General features: G+C 34.6%; 1 protein-coding gene across 7 annotated transcripts in view; it reads right to left on the bottom strand.

Moving 5' to 3' along the window:
• The window catches only part of LOC138695065 (putative ankyrin repeat protein RF_0381), a 49,717-nt gene that overhangs the window by 26,137 nt on the left and 5,570 nt on the right, over window positions 1-18,010 (bottom strand). For 2 of the 7 annotated variants that reach the window (XM_069819424.1, XM_069819423.1), the window contains exons 2-4: window positions 11,611-11,954; window positions 7,610-7,638; window positions 2,424-5,849 (exon numbers count right to left, since the gene is read on the bottom strand). In XM_069819424.1, the coding sequence (XP_069675525.1) occupies window positions 4,422-5,849; window positions 7,610-7,638; window positions 11,611-11,920 (1,767 nt within the window). In that variant the 5' untranslated portion in view covers window positions 11,921-11,954 and the 3' untranslated portion in view covers window positions 2,424-4,421. Of the gene's footprint in view, window positions 1-2,423; window positions 5,850-7,609; window positions 7,639-11,610; window positions 11,955-13,710; window positions 14,036-18,010 lie in introns of those variants that run through there. The other 5 variants (XM_069819421.1, XM_069819422.1, XM_069819425.1 and 2 more) reach the window with 5 other exon arrangements.

Raw genomic sequence — 18,010 nt, 5'->3', positions numbered from 1 at the left:
GCCAGTTGCTCTACCAACTGAGCTACCCGGCTACCCATCTAAAAAGCAGTACGGTACATAATATGCCCCTTCCAGAAATATTAACACCAGTTTAACAAAGATCATAACATTAAAAAGTGATACTGTAGTTCATTTTTCATAATAGCAAACATACTTTAAGGAATGTTTTAATATTTATAAACAATAACTATTATCTCTTTTAAATTCACGCATCTTGTTAACAGTGTAGGCCTGCTATGGAAAATAAATTCTAGGGAGATTAAACTTACAAATTTCTTTGTATAGCTTCAATGATCATTTGATATTGTAGGAAGTTAAACGTTCTATTAAAATAGGTATTGGTATTAGTGTATTCCCATTTTTAATAATAAATTAGATTCGTTTGCGTGTGTAGCAAGATTAAGTTCAACTGTGAGTGAATTGTGGAATGAACTTATTTTCTGTGGCTGTCTGCAAGACAGCATGGATCTTCATTTGCAGTCCAGTGTCCTGATGTTATCAGGTCTTCCCATCGAAAGGCCAGTGCTATTCCTTTTTGATTTTATATATTTATATAGATTTTTTTTAACCTCTGCCACCATACAGATACATGCTTTAATTTATTTGTACTTTTTGTTTTCAGGTTTATTTGTCGGTTATTTTTTGTGCATATTTCTTTTTCAGTAGACTACAAAATATGTTACTTCTGTGTAGTTAGCGTTCATTACTAGTTTTCATGTATTACGGTACCTTTTATTAATAGACTATATTATATGGTGCAATGTATTTTGTGTATTGTTCTCTCGAGCCTGGGTGATAACTTGACAAGTTCGATATTGTCACCATTATAACGTCTGATACAGAGAGCTCTTTGACTTTAAATTCATGTGACATGCTTTAGGATTTATAACACTTTATAAATGGACGTGAAGGTTTGCTAGCATCCTTGGAGAAGTGTTAGAATAGGTCTACTTCTTAAATACCAGTATAGGTAGTTGAATTAATTTAGCCTATTATTGCTGATTGACTTATGCTTTTTTTTTTTTTGACTGGAGACTTTGATTTATTTCTTTCTCCAGTGTTAAAAGTAAACACTTGAATATTTTATTTTTCATTCTACGAACATCGATTTAAATTTTGTAGTGCTTCATGAGTTACATTTTATTAATATTATACCTATTAAGTTCTCATTCCTATATGAATTGTTGTTATTTTCGTTTTAAATTACTGTTGTTTTTAACAACTTAGGAAAGAACTGATAATTGGCACTACACATTCATCATTCCTCATATTTACCATATAAATTCATATTTGTTGTAGAAATACAATTTGTGAATGAAACAAATCTATAGATCTAACACAGAAGATATCAACTTTGTTTTAGAAGAATATTAAATGAAAAATAAGATTTTTGGTAAGTACCGGTAGCTAATGATTGATTGAAAATACCTGTTGCAGTAGGGCCTATTAAAGTTATTATTTTAATATTTCTGTGTTTTTCTGTTTCAGGCCCTTCACTTCTTCTATGCCTTAACACGGCGAAGATAAGTAACAAAAAATGGTCCATGTTAACTTCTCTTCACTTTTATAACTCTTATTTAAGCTTAAGTAGGTTGAATAATTTTTAAGGCTATGGTATCGGTACTTCAGTTTTAATACAATGTGTGTTTTTATAAGCTTAAGCTCTGTGAATGAAGTTACCAAGACCATTTGCAGTTGCAGCACACAATTTAAAGTAATGAGTTAAATGATTCCTAATTGATATGAAAGGATTATCATTTAAAATTAGTATTACATTTCATGAGATGGGAAGATAATATTAAAATGGATTTGAGGGTGGTGAGATATGATGATAGAGACTGGATTAATCTTGCTCAGGATAGGGACCAATGGCGGGTTTATGTGAGGGCGGCAATGAACCTTCAGGTTCCTTAAAAGCCAGTAAGTAAGTATTACATTTCATGCCATTTATAAATAAATAAAGTTTGTTCAGAAATTGTTGTTTTCTTTTGTTGAATAATATATATAGAATATAGTTTACTGTACCATACTTCATACATGATTATGATATAAGATGTACGGTATGTGCAGAGACCTGAAGAATAGTGTGTCCTAACCTGCAGAATTTTTTCAGCATTTTCCCTCATGTCAGTGACTTTTTTTGAAGTGTGGAATTATATTGAAGTTTAAAAATAAAACAACAAATATCTCAGGACTCAGGAGGATAAGACAATAGGAAAAAAAAGTCAGGTGGTTTTGAATTTCTTCTGTTGATTTACTGTATTAAGAATTTATGTTATAAAATATGTTGTCCTGAAATGAATCAATCTTATGAGAAAATAGTAATCTGTAATGTGATACCTATTCAGCTTAATGATAAATTTGTAAGGTTCTTTTAATGGTGAACTTGATAATATTATTATTGGAATAATAAGATTAGCAACAACATTTAGAGTAAAATTTATTCTTCATTGTTCTATATACACTTTTAACATTTATATAATCACTGATTAACTTTACAACTTCTTTACCGTGTTAACCTTTTAGCAAAATTACTTGGCTGATTAGTTTCGAAGTGTTATTGTCCAAAGCCTAGTGAAGGTCTCACGCTATCTTCTGGTTTCCTCTTGTGGTGGGGTATATTCATTATATTCATGATTGTGTCAAAAGGATGTATGTTTTGAAATGGAGTTGAGTGTTCAAGATGTACTGAGGGTATGTTTTTGTGTGATTGTAAATTTAATATTGTTCTAGTGTCAAGTTTCTTTTTTATTTTTTTAGTAGACTAGGTTACTTTACGACGCTTTATCAACATCTTAGGTTATTTAGCGTCTGAATGAGATAAAGGTGATAATGTCGGTGAAATGAATCCGGGGTCCAGCACCGAAAGTTACCCAGCATTTGCTCATATTGGGTTGAAGAAAAACTCCGGAAAAAAACCTCGACCAGGTAACTTGTCCCGACCGGGAATCGAACCCGGGCCACCTGGATTCGTGGCCAGACAAGCTAACCATTACTCCACAGGTGTTGACATCAAGTTTCTGGTTTTTGGCTAGATGTGTAGTATTTTCATGTCGGTGTCTTTGTTGCTGTATTTATATTTGAAGTTTCTGATGTGTTCTGCATAGGTTGAATTGTTACAAGGAACATATCACAGCCATAACCAAACTACACAACAATTCCACCTATGCAGGACACATCTATCCAATCACAAATACAGCAACATACATGCCGACATGAAAATACCACACATCCAGCCAAAAAACCAGTAACTTAACACTCTAGAACAATATGAAATTTACAAACATACAAAAACACACCCCCAGCACATCCTGAACACTCATGTAAGATTACAAACAAAAATTTATTTAATGAAAAAGAGTTTTCAATTTTTGTAAATGGTAAAATGTGTATGCTTTTTGAAAATGACACAAATATCTTATTTATTTATTTATTTATTTATTTATTTATTTATTTATTTATTTATTTATTTATTTACAGTAAAATCTCTCGTAACCGACATTCAAATAACCGGCAATACCAAAACAACAGCACTTCTGGCTGAGTCAAAAAAAAAATGTTTAAATCTGCCACATTGCCACAGTCTGGGCCGTCAGTTTTGCCACATTAGGAAGTTCGCAGAAATGTTCATTTTCAGCGAATATTCGAATCTAAAATTAGTGTATTACTTGTATTGTGTGATGTGTTTTAATAAGGAAAATCCACACAGTTTTTATGTTTATTCAGTTATGAGCATGTGATAGAGAAATAAGTTTCACATGGCTGCAGTTTCAACATTTGGCACCATGAAATACGAACATTTTTTGTATATATATATATATATATATATATATATATATATATATATATATACCAGTATTCATTCAATTATCCGGCAAAATCTCGTATCCGGAACTAGCTTGGTCCCTTTGGTGTCAGCCTAGATCATATATGTAACAGATAACTCCTTGCTACTTTAAAATCGGCAGCACTTTGAAGAGAACAACCGCCAGGATCGCCACCCGTCCGCCGTAAACGATCACGAGATGGCAGCACAGTCGCTAATGTAATTCATATGGGTATTATGACGTGACTCCTTATGTAACAACTAGATGGCAGCGTAGTAAACCTGACAAAAGTTGTTAACCTCAAAGCCTATAACCCCGACATATCTGTTACATATATGATCTAGGGTGTCAGTTAAGTGGGATTTTAGGTACTTATTTCCTTATTTTCTTGTTTATTTATTTACTTTAATTACATAAAATATGACCCATTATCGAGGTTTTGTGCAGTCAGTTAAAATCAGAGACTGCTGGCATTAATAGGGTACCGGTAAAGAGTGCAGAGGCAGTGTCCTCTCTAGAGCTTCTTGTTCTTGTTCTTATTATTATTATTATTATTATTATTATTATTATTATTATTATTATTATTATTATTACCTAAGAAGCGAAATTCTTCTTCCGTTTTTTAAGATATTTCGCAACATCATACTCATCTGCTTTAAATGCTTGATCATATGCAGATTGTTGTGAATTGTCCTTCACATTGATATCAGCTCCTCTGTACAGAAGTGTTTTCACTGTTTCCAATTGTCCTGCCCCAGCAGCATGTATCAGTGGTGTAAGACCTTGATCATTTTTTATGTCAACGGGTACTCCATTGTCCAGAAACCAGTTCACAACATTCAAGCGACCATATCCTGCGGCGTAGTAAAGGGGAGTCTCTCCAATCTCATTTCGAACGGTTAAATTTACTCCTTGACGCACCAGATATTTGATAATATCCAGGTTTCCACCAATGGCTGCGTAATGCAATGCTGAGACTTTTGCCTTGTCCACAGCATTGATGTCTGCTCCTTTATTTATAAGGTGCATGAATGTGTCCAATTTACCATGCGATGCAGCGTTCAATAGAGGAGTAACACCTGCGTTGTTTCTTATATCTACTGGCATTTCTTTATTTAGCAACCAATCAACAACATTCACATGACCTGCTCCTGCCGCATAATATAGAGCACTTCCTCCATCGCTGCTTGTGGCCGCTGTTAGATTTGCTTCACGTGTGGCCAAGAATTTTAATATATCCAAATTTCCACCCATGGCTGAATAAAGTGTCGTTAATTCTTTCACAGAATCGATATCAGCGCCTCTTTTCAAGAGTTCTGTGAAAGTGTCAAATTGTCCTCCTCTTACAGCCGCTAGTAATGGAGTGATTTCATCCGCGTCTCTGACGTCTACTGGGACTCCATTGTCGATTAGCCAGTTTAAAATATTAACATGGCCATACCTCGCCGCGTAATGGAGGGCTGTCTCACCACGTATGTTGGTAGCATTCAAATCTGCCCCATGATCCCCCAGATATTTGACAATATCAAGGTTTCCGCCTAACGCTGCGTAATGCAATGCTGAGACATCTGCCTTATCTACTGCATTTATATCTGCTCCTCTGTCGACAAGGCCACAGAAAGTGTTATACTGCCCCCATGTAGCAGCGTTTAACAGAGGGGTGACTTCAGCGTCATCTCTGATTTCTATTGGTACACGCTGATCTAACAGCCAGTTCACTACATCCAGATGGCCGTGTCCTGCTGCGTAATAAATTGGCGATTCTCCATATGGAACGTTTGAAGACATAAGGTTAGCCCAGTATTTCGCCAATAACTTGACTATTTCTAAATTTCCTTTTATCGCTGCATAATCTAGGGGGTACAGTCCGGAACTGTCCATGACATTAGGGTTTGTATTAGATTCAAGAAGAACTTGTACAACTTCTGGATTTTCATCTTGCACAGCTTGAACAAGATACCGGTTCTTTTCTTCTGCACTTGAGATCTTCAACAAGTAATGCAGAGCAGAGTCCAGATTATTCTGAAGAGGAATTTACAACAAGTAATGGAGTATAGAGGTGTAATGCAAAATATATGAATATTCAGAACACATTTGAAGGGTTTTTGGCAGAAACATCTAATGTCAAAACAGTGAAATTTTCAGGAGAAACAAAAAAATGTGTAAATGTGATTGTAGGTACAATGAAGCCTGGTAATATGTTTATACATTTTGTTCAGAAGACAGAAACAATATTGCAGGAATGTTTGTTATTGAAAATTAAAAATTAATTACGCCCTAAAAAAATAAAAACACCTTTACAATGGTTCTTTTTGCCTGAAATAATCACTTACAAAAAAAAAGATCTTATTTATTTACTTCATGAAACAAAATGTATCCTTATATTTTGTAAACATACTTATAATTTTATGCATTCCTCTACCACATTTCAGGTAAATATCTTTTAATAGTGTACTTTAGTTACCAGTAGCATTTATCTTCACTAGCCTTCATGTAGGACTGAACAACTAAATTCCAAATAACACATTTTTCGTAATAGTTCAATTGCATGTTTTCACTCACTGCATCCATCACTACTGTCCTCTTCATCTACATCAATACCAGTGTCGTGTGGACTTTTCTCCATCTGTCTGTAGAAGAGCCTACTTTCTGGATTCTAAAGGAATGCACTTATATCTTGCAGCTTTGCTGGTGGAAAAGTAGTGCTCGAACATAAAATGTCGGACATTGTTATCTGACTATGGTTGTTATCACGGGAAAGCCAACTGACATTGGTCGTTTTTACAGAAGTACCAATATTTCATAGCCGTTTAACTCCATGACTACGGCTGTTTTCGTAGAATATATTATGCATATAGAAAAACAGAGTATATCTATTCTTACAGTAATACTAGTATGGTATCTCATTTTCCAAATTTTTTGACATTGGCTGTTTCTGCCAGAAACCCTTCATTTGAAATCACTGAAAGTTTTTTGAAATATGATTGATATGTACATAAACCGTAAATAATTAATAATTCACAAAAGAATAGATTCTTTGTTTTCAATTGTTGTACTGTTGCTTTGGCAACTTTTTTTTTTCTTTTGTTTATTTATAAACGCTGTAATGTGTACCGGTAGTTAGTGTGTGATTTAGCTGCATGTGGCAGCACTAGTACAGTTAGTTTATGTAGGCTATTTGAGGCTACCAGTCTAGGGATATACAATCTACTGTTTGTATATTTTTGACAATAAATCTTCTAAATTCAGGCGGCCATGACCCCACACACATTTTAACATCTGTGGTCATATTGAGTTTCTGCGCATCTCGTGACGGAATCATAACTCCTGCTTAATTTGACGTTAAAAACTGGTCATTAAGTGAATTTCCAGCCGAATAAATAAAGAATTTTCAACATTTGCTATAGAGATTAGTAATCTCCCAAAGATACTCTATATCTGAGGTACCAGTATAACAAATTGTGGCTAGCATCATTCATTTTTAAATAAAGAAAGAAAGAAATGTGTTAGTTCTATGTAAATCACTCTGTAGTACACATCAGTCAATGACAGAAGCACCATATTTGTTGACAAACACTCTAAGACATGGGCTGCCACAACATTAGTGAAGGAGCAGTGCAACGAGTAGAGTGATCAGAAATATGAGCAATTTACATTACACTGTTTACTTGATTTTTATTCGTAACTAATTATTTTAATAAACACGACATCAGTATCCCACAAGTAGGCCTATAGCCTGTGGGTCATATTAATTGGAGAGCACTGTCTGTTGTTTTTCTTACCTCAGTTTCTGTTCTCGTCTGGTTGGTATCTGAAACAAATAAATACAGATAATTATAGACACGCGTTGTTTTTGAAAAGGTCAGTACTTTATACCGGGTGTCCCAAGAAGTCCGTGAATTAAGTTTAAGGGCTGGTAGAAGAGGCCAAAATAAACATTTTTGTCACACAACTTGGAGTCGGCTAGACAGATTTCAGAGGTCAAGAATAGTTTTGTAATTAAAAGATGTTGGCCCTACACCAATCTTGGCTAGGATTTTCTACGACCGAACCAGGAACTTGGTTTGGCCTATTGTGCACTCTACATATGCGATGATGTGGAGTAACAGTCAGCGCATCTGACTGTGAAATGAGCGGGTCCGGATTCAAATACTGGCTGGGACAAGTTACCTGATTGGGGGTTTTCCGGAATTTTCCCTCAACCAATTGAAGCAGAATTGCTGGGTAACTTTCGAGTTGGACCTCGATCTCATTTCGTCATCATTAATTCACACATCATCATCCATACCATAGCTCGGGTTAAGTTCAAAGTGCGGCATGCTGTACAGACTGATTATTTAGTCCTGGCAGCTCAGCGACACGAAAGAGGGGAAGTAATAAGAGGAGTGAGGAGAGTTATGGAGTAGAGATAAGGGCGAACGGTCGGTAAAGGAATGCAGTACAGCTTAATTGTACTGGAAACATACCACTCTACCGCACACATGACATACAACCGCTCCGAAGTCATGTGAGTGAATAACCCAAACACCCCTTGGCGCAACTAAATGGACTTGCCGGCGACTGTCAGGACTAAATAATCATCGTACTGTACTTGTACAAGAGCCGTTTGGCTACCCAATCATTCACAGAATAGGAGTGGTAAGCACAATAAGCCTCAGATTGCAGTGTAAGCCTTCAGGTCCTTCCTCCATGCAAGAACAAAAGAAGGTCCGACAAGTTGCCCAGGTGGTATTCGTGAATACATGCTGATGGGTGGGCCATCCTACCTCAACTCTGGTAGAGCCAGGTCCCATAAGCCCCAAGAGCCGGAACTTCAAGTGCTTCTTGTATTATTATAAGAAGCCCGTGAAACACCCAAGACTTTGTTCCGAGTCTATTTTTAACTATTGCAGCTGATAGATAAGAATGCTATACTAAACTAGTCCCCTCTAAGGGGAGGAGCACAGTCTGCGACTACCATCACACGTAGGCCGCATGTGTGGGCCAATTGTGCTACCCAGAATGGAATGATGTGCATACTCTAAGGCTCTCCTGCTCTACATATTCCCCTACGGGTCGCCCCCGAACTTCCCTGCAGCCTGGAGAATCCCTTTACCTTTTCACGGAGGCTTTATCACTGTCCTTCAACCTCGGTCCCACGAGGTACCATGAGTCCCGGGGAGAGCCCGCGGTACATAATAATAATAATAATAATAATAATAATAATAATAATAATATTTATTTGTCAGAAACCAGTGTAAAAGGCCTGGATGTGACATCGTCAGGTTCGATAATATAGACACGCACACATACTCACACAAGCACAAACAAACTTAGCACAAATAAATATCTATACTAATAATAAATCTGTAGCCGAAATTTTTCTGGTAATTTTCGATTTTCCAAAAATAATTGGTCCTAACATATATAATTAACCACCCTGAAACCGAAAATCGCTTTTTTTTAATTTTTGTTTGTCTGTCTGTCTGTCTGTCTGTCTGTATGTTTGTTACCTTTTCACGCGATAATGGCTGAACCAATTTCGATGAAAATTGTAATATAAATTAAGTTCGTTGTAACTTAGATTACCGTATAGGCTATATGGAATTCAAAATACGTTATTTAAAAGGGGGGTTATAAGGGGACCTGAATTAAACAAATCGAAATATCTCGCTTATTATTGATTTTTGTGAAATATGTTACATAACAAAAGTTTCTTTAAAACTGATTTCTGATAAGTTTTATTCTCTGAAAAATTTTGATAGGACTGATGTTTAATGAGATAAATAAGTTTTAAAATTAAAATAACTGCCATCTAAGGCGGTGTATTGAAATAAAAAACAAATGACTTCGTCTATAAGGGGCCTTGGACAAAACAATCGAAAGCTATGAAGCATAGCCTACAGACAATGTTTCTGTGTTTGTATGAAGTAAAATATCGGAAGCTAAATTAACCGATTTGTATAATTAATTATTATTTCATCATTGGAAAGTGTAGTTTCTCTGGATGGACATAATGCTATAATGTTATTACAGTAACTTGTGAGTGAATTGAGGACAGGTAAGATTAAAATAGCTTCTTATGCACAGAAAACTTGATAGGTTATTCTGTATATTCATTTCCTGTATTTCATATAATATTGTTTATAAACATATTCATTTTTATCTCAGAGAATTAACGAACAACGAGAGTGTATTGATTTAGTATGCAGTAACAGTACGTTAGCTTAGCAATCCATTATTTTATAATTCAAATTTTAACCATGCTCAATTGAATCGTGTTAAAATACATAAAATACATATGCAATAAATGCAATGCAAAAAAATTGGGTAATGAGCCAAGCAGATTATGTTGCGCTGTTGTAAAAGTTGTTCCTCCTGAGATTCAAGAGCTCCCACAACAAATTAAAAACTTTCTAATTCGAGTACATCCGTTATCAACACACTTTTTCATAATATAATATAATATAAACATAATAATAAATCTGTAGCCAAAATTTTTCTGTTAATTTTCGCTTTTCCAAAAATAATTGGTAATAACAATTAAGAAACATGTTAAAGGAATTGTCATTGCACCAAATGGGTGGTCTCTGGATCAAAATGATGGCATTTTAATATTTTAAATACAATTTAAATTAAGTAACATATTAAACGATTTATCCTTCTATCAAACACGAATGTTCCCTGGATCAAATGTCCTATTTTAATTATATAATTACTTTATATTTATTTCTAACGGGTGCAGCAGAGCACACGGGTACGGCTAGTAAACAAATAAACAAATAATTATAAGCAAATAAACATACATAGGCAAATAAATATACATAGGCAAATAAACAAACACTGAGAAATAAACAAAACAAACACTGAGAGATAAACAGAGTATGCTGTAGGTTAACACATTATAAGGACAAAAGGTATAATTAAAATACAAAGAGACAAATTAAACTATAAAGAAAGGGTTACATTTCTAAAATACAATATTACATCACACTCCACGAATTCATTCACTGAATAGAAAGGTCTGTTCAGCAACCATCTATGTATGCAGGACTTAAACCTATTTATTGGTAACTTTCTCGCCTCCAATGGCAGCTTATTAAATATATTTATGCCATTAAAAAAGCAGGTATTTGAGCTAACGCTCAATCTGCACCTTGTGTAATCTAATTTATCTTTATTTCTAGTGTTGAAGGAATGTATATCTGATCTAGTCTGATAAAGATCTATGTTGGATCCAAGGAATATCAAGGTTCTGTAAATGAATAGATTGTAAACTGACATTACCTTTAACTCTGGAAATAGTGGTCTAATACATGATTCCTTGGTATTTTTATTGAATATTACCTTCAGTGCTCTTTTCTGTAGTAATAAGATGCTATTGACTCCTGTTGCACTTCTCCATGCATGAATTCCATAGTTTATGTGAGATTCAAACACTACCACCAGCAAATAATGACCATATATCATGGGGTCCAAGTTTGGTGGTGGTTCGCAGCCGACTCTGCATCGGTCGCAAGCCCGAAATGGGGAAAAACGATGATGATGGTGGTGGTGATGGTGATGATGATTGTGGTGATGATGATGATGATGATGATGAAAGAGGGGAAGTGTTGTTGAAGTGTAGAATGTTATAGGAAAATTGGAGGACCCGAAAAAAGAATCCTCTGCAACATCTGCTTTATGCACCACGATCTGGCCGGGGATAGAACCCGGGCCGCTTGGATAGAAAACCAACGCGCTAGCGTTGCACTTCAGACGCCACTAGTCCTTAGCTTAGCCCGAACTCTATTCTAAAGCTCACCTTCTTTGCTGGGTATAATTTCCTCGATCCTTGTTGTCAAAGCTTGCTGGCCCGTATTGGCCCTGATCTTATGATGGTCAGGGGTATTGGCTATGAAGTTCTGGTTGATTACCACAGGCCCGTGGTAGTGCATGCGATGTCCCAGCTGCACTTCGGAGCAATTGCGGAGGTCAGCTTTAGGAAGCGGCATTGACTGTGGATCATGGTTCAAGACGGCTCCTTCTGTTGATGGGTCCTCTGAGTCATCGCTGGAATCCGTGTCGGTCCCATCTGAGTTATCGGAGATATCTTCTGTCAGTGTTCCAAGCATTTTCGTCTGCCCGACCACCAGTCGTTATCATGAACTGTTTGAAGAAATTTCTCGTTTTATATTAGCAATAGTTATTTCTGCAACTAGTGGGATACATGCATTTTTGCGCATTGAATGTGTTTTTAAAGAACGAGAACTTGACCTAGTTGTTTAAATTACACGAGAAAAAAATAATACACATCCCACTGGTTGCATACAATATTTTTTCCAAAACTGTTTAAGGAGCAGGACCTATGAAAAAAAAAATCTGTTCTTGCAAGTGATTTAAATGGCTAGAAATTATGAAAGATCTTGGAAATTAAAATTAAAATGTTAGTTTGAATTTTTTGACCAACCAGGGGTCATAAACGTAAAAAAAAAATACATAAAGTATGGCAGCGGTTCTCAACCTATGCTACCTGAGCCACTGTTGTGTAATACTGAAAGTATGAAATAAAAATATAGGCTACTTACTTACTTACTTTTACTTACTTAATTACTTACTTACTGGCTTTTAAGGAACCCGGAGGTTCATTGCCGCCCTCACATAAGCCCGCCATTGGTCCCTATCCTGAGCAAGATTAATCTAGTCTCTATCATCATATCCCACCTCCCTCAAATCCATTTTAATATTATCTTCCCATCTACATCTCGGCCTCCCTACAGATCTTTTTCCCTCCGGCCTCCCAACTAACACTCTATATGCATTTCTGGATTCGCCCATACGTGCTACATGTCCTGCCCATCTCAAACGTCTGGATTTAATGTTCCTAATTATGTCAGGTGAAGAATACAATGCGTGCAGTTCTGTATTGTGTAACTTTCTCCATTCTCCTGTAACTTCATTCCTCTTAGCCCCAAATATTTTCCTAAGCACGTTATTCTCAAACACCCTTAACCTATGTTCCTCTCTTAAAGTGAGAGTCCAAGTTTCACAACCATACAGAACAACCGGTAATATAACTGTTTTATAAATTCTAACTTTCAGATTTTTTGACAGCAGACTGGATGACAAAAGCTTCTCAACCGAATAATAACAGGCATTTCCCATATTTATTCTGTATTTAATTTCTCCCGAGTATCATTTATATTTGTTACTGTTAATAAAAATAGAAATTATCATAAAATATAGAAATATATGGCTGTTTTCTATATATTTTATGAAACACTCCAGTGAAGAATAAATTCAAAGAGTAACTATTCTTTAATTACACGTAAACACGTTTAAATAATGCAATCAATTATTATTGGTACCGGTATTGGATCATAGAAACGTTTATTATAACTCTAGGGGCGATACATGACGTTTTTCCATAATAAATTTGATTTATGTTATAGCTGATGTCCTAAATTAAAAATAGTGATACAATTGTTAAAGGTTGAGAACCGCTGAAATGAGGTATTGATACAAAACGGGTTAATTTCACCACAAATGCGAGTTCTAAATTTCAAATCGGAGCTTATGAACTGCGTAAAAAATCCAAGTGAGGAAATTTTGTAAACACTTCATTTAAAATTTAAAAAAAAATCAAATCTCTTATTTTCAGATAACCCTGGAAATAATCATCTTGTATGTATTGAGAGTAAATATGTGAGGCTATCAAATGCAAAACTCGCCTTATCCAAAATTTAAAAAAAAAAATGAGTTACATATAGGATGTTGAACTTCTTGCAGCTCTCTATCTACTGATATAGTCGGCTTGTGCAAATCTTGTCTAATTCCTCTTCCATACAGCTCAGAAAACTTCTATCAAATGCAAAGTTGTCCATATTCATAACGGTTTTGCCCGTTTTCTGAAAAATCACTTTACCTGGATAAGGCGAGTTTTGCATTTGATAGCCTCATGTCGGTTGCTATAGGATAGTGACCATTGTGCTGTATCGTTTGCTATCCATTGCTTATACCAACTTATACGCCTGTTTCCATTTGCGCTGCATATGCCACGGCATTGTGAATTTTCTATCTTTACACAACTTCACTGGCGATTTTTTTTTTCAATTTAAGTTATTGACTGTTCAATTGGGATTGTAGCTTGGATCACTAGGAATCGTTTGCCAGCACTGCGAACGTTCAATCATTCCGAATTCTCGCGTTACACTGCCTCAGCTGTCACGTGGCCTGCCAATTCGTGCCTCAACCTCCCGCTTATAGCTAGATAACGTCATACGCTGCAATTCAAGGTCATGTCGGATACATTGATCCTTCGTGTGTCAATCGCCGTTTACTTAGTATGGAAAACATATATCGTGTAGTTTAGAAATTATGGGCGCGACAATACTAGGCTAGTCTAAAATGTGTCGGTCGACTTTCTCGGATAGCACCATAGTAGGTCCTACTGGACTGAACTTCTAGACGTATATTCACGTAAAAATGTTCAAATTATCCAACATAAGATTCAGTAGACACATTAATTGAATTTGTGGACTTTAACCGAAACTATCAGAAATGTTATCTTTAGACCCTACATTTTGTCATCTGTATAATCAGAAGGAAATAAATGAAGCTTATTATTATTATTATTATTATTATTATTATTATTATTATTATTATTATTAAAAGAAATGCGTCATAATATACACAAAGAACAGCAGCGCAAACATACAGTACGTAGATATCACGTACCTCTTTCTTTAAAGCACAGTCCGAAAATTTCAAAGCTAGTAGGCCTACTTCTTACTTGACTTGTATGTAGGGCCTATTTATGTATTGTATTGTATTGTATTCATTAACATTCCATGGTATTCATACATGCTTACAGCTAGAATATGGAACAAGTCAAAACCTTAATACTATTATAAAATCTTAATTTATAGTCACAGTCTAGATGAAATATATACAGACGAGATTTACAATATAGTCTACTAGTACAACACAAAGTTTTAGTATCAATTTCATGAAGTGTTATTGAATGTCATGAATTCACCTACAGAATAGAAGGCGTGAGATATTAGGTATTTCTTTAATTTGACCCTAAATAATTTTATGTTTTGAGTTTCATTTTTTATATCGATAGGGAGGCTATTAAAAATTTTTACTGCCATATAACGCACTCCTTTTTGATAGCACGATAGACTTGCCGATGGAGTATGAAAGTCATTATTTGACGTGTATTTATGCTATGAACTGTTGAATTAGTTACAAAGTTTTCACGATTACATACGAGGAAGATTATTAATGAAAAGATATACTGACAAGCCATGGGCATTATTTGTAGTTTTTTTAAAATAGTTCTAATTATTCTTTTTTTGTAATATAAATATATTGTTACTCTCTGTGGAATTTCCCCAGAATATTATTCTAAAATTCATTACCGAGTGGAAGTATGTAAAGTATATTGTTTTTAAGGTATTGATATTTACTATCTTTAGCATAGATATAATAGCAAAACAAGCTGAATTTAGTCTGGGGGTAATTTCTTTAATATGATTTTTCCAATTTAACATAATATAATATATAATAGACAATAATAACATTGCAATAATTACAATAATGAAATTATAATAGTTATATCAAATAAAAAATAAAATAAACGTAAATTTAATTCTAACTATAAATAAATAAATGCAATAAACCTAGGACTATAAATAAAAACTATGCTATGCTCTCCTCAAGCATCACCTATATTCGAAATGAAACCAAGTTCATTAACATTCTTTATTTTTTTGTAACACCGCTCTAAAACTAGGTATATTTCCACCAATCTCAAAATGTATTTGCAGCTATGTACTTGTAGGAGTTTCATTGTCAAAACAAAATTAATGGTTCACTGAACTTGTAAACATTTATATGGTTAAGTAGTACTCTTTGTCCCTTGTGGCAGCTCACGAATAGTGAGAAGATTTCTAAACTATTTACGCCTACTATAAGCAATAGTAAACCTAACTTGTAAGTACCACAACTTCTATTAAATCCAACTATTATCAACTTAAGTAATTAGAAGTCACCTTTAATTAATTATATATCAATTTAATTAATTACATGACACAACTTAAATAATTACACTACACCTACAATTAAATTTTCAGTCTAATCTCCTCAACCTTTCCTTAAATGTATTGATTTTGAGAGGACCCTGAAAGACAGCCACAGGTACTGTAAGCTGTTCCAGTCTACTATTGTGCGGTTAACAAAGGAAAATTTTGCCACTTCCGTTCTTTGTTTTCTGCATTTAAACTTCATAATATCATCAGCCCTGCCTAAGTATGATGGTTCACTGATCTAGCATTGATGTCGGTCCATGCTTTGTGTCCCATTTGTGCCTTAAACAATGCACTCAGTCTGGTTTTCGTCGCCTTGTTTTGAGAAATTCCCACCCTAAGTCTTTTACTATCTCTTCGCCATGTCCCTTTCCTATTTTGACATAGGTATTTTGCTCCCCTGCGTTGGAGCTTTTCTATTGAATCGATTTGGTTTTGTCTGTACCGATCCCAACCTACTGCTCCATATTCCATAATTGGGCGAATAAGGGTTTTGTATGTTAATTCTTTTGACTTTCGATTAGCCTTCTTAAGAATACGCATAGAGAAATGTAGTGTTTTCCAGTCTTTCCCTGTAGTATTAGAGACTTGTTCCTCCCAACCCAGTTTGTTACTTATAGCTATGTATTTACAAGTGTTCACTTGTGGCACCGTGTACCATCCAGTTGATAGTTGAGACAAATTTCTTTCTTCTGCAGAAGGATGTTGACTTACTTTGACTCACATTGATTTTAATTTTATTTTCTGTCGTCCGGGTTTCAATAACGTTAAGATCGTTTCGTAAGGCGGCGATATCGAATTTATCACTAATTTGTCTATATGTTGTATTTTCAATGTTGGCATAGCTAACATGACTTTCATATCAATACTAGCCGTACCCGTGCGCTCCGCTGCACCCGTTAGAAATAAACATAAAGTAATTACATAATTAAAATAGGACATTTGATCCAGGGAACATTCGTGTTTAATAGGAGGATAAATCGTTTAATATGTTACTTAATTTAAATTGCATCCAAATAATTAAAATGCGATCATTTTGGTCCAGAGACACTCATTTGGTGCAATAACAATTTCTTTAACATGTTTCTTAATTTTTATTACATGCAACCATAATTTAATGAAGATTGACATCATTTAGATTTAATGTGTATATTTTATTTTACTTGTTATAGGTTTCCATTTAATTATGGTAATAACTTAATTTTCACCCTTGTTTTCTACGTATTCAGTAAATGGCGCTTGGCCCACTATGGTTCTAAACCCTTCAAATAAATTATATTATACTAGTGGCTTGTGCAGCAAATGCTGCAAACTAAGTTCATTAGACTTCAAATAAACATTTTTCAGATTTATTTTCAATGAAGAATACCAGACATTCGGAAAGGTATTTGCTTCCATAACAATGAAAGATACTCTCTCTCGAGCCAATACTGAAGAGAACCACGAATATAAATATCTACACCATACCGCCATTAAATATATGAAAAAGGCCCAACCCCACTTGATTAATAACTATAAAAATATTTGATTTTTAATAATATTATCTTACGTAAGTTTTATAGCTTTCAGTAACATATACTATATATACTATATAGCCGCCACTCAGTAAAATATAGAAATCAAAATCTAATTTAAGTTATTCTCTCCATCTACTTATATAACTCCAAAACGTTTCACTTTCATATCATCAATATAGCATTAATATGTATAATAAATTAAAAATAGTCACATCATGGCATTAACTGCAATAATATTTCATTTCTAATGTTAATAATGTCATCAAACCACCTCAAGTTTTGTAGTTTTTAATATCCAATACACAGCTGTACCCAGAAAATTACACACCACAGACTCGAACCTGTAAATTATTTTTAGTAATTTAAGTTTTTAATAACCAATTTAATTTGAGCTCTAAATATGTCAGCATTGTTGCAGATCATGGCCTTCGTGTAAAATTGTTTACTGTAGTATGTGTTTGATTTTATTCTGAAATGCAACACGGTCGACTTGATGCTCGCTTCGCTTCTCCTTTACAAAAAAGTCGGCCGTGAATGCTATTAGCTAGTTCTCAAAACTGACGACAGATGATTTTGGAAAATAGGAAAATTATGTTTAAAAATTGACATTTCACTG

This window comes from Periplaneta americana, chromosome 2 (assembly GCF_040183065.1).
Source record: "Periplaneta americana isolate PAMFEO1 chromosome 2, P.americana_PAMFEO1_priV1, whole genome shotgun sequence".
NCBI lineage: Eukaryota > Metazoa > Arthropoda > Insecta > Blattodea > Blattidae > Periplaneta > Periplaneta americana.
This window is presented reverse-complemented; position numbering and strand designations above follow the sequence as displayed.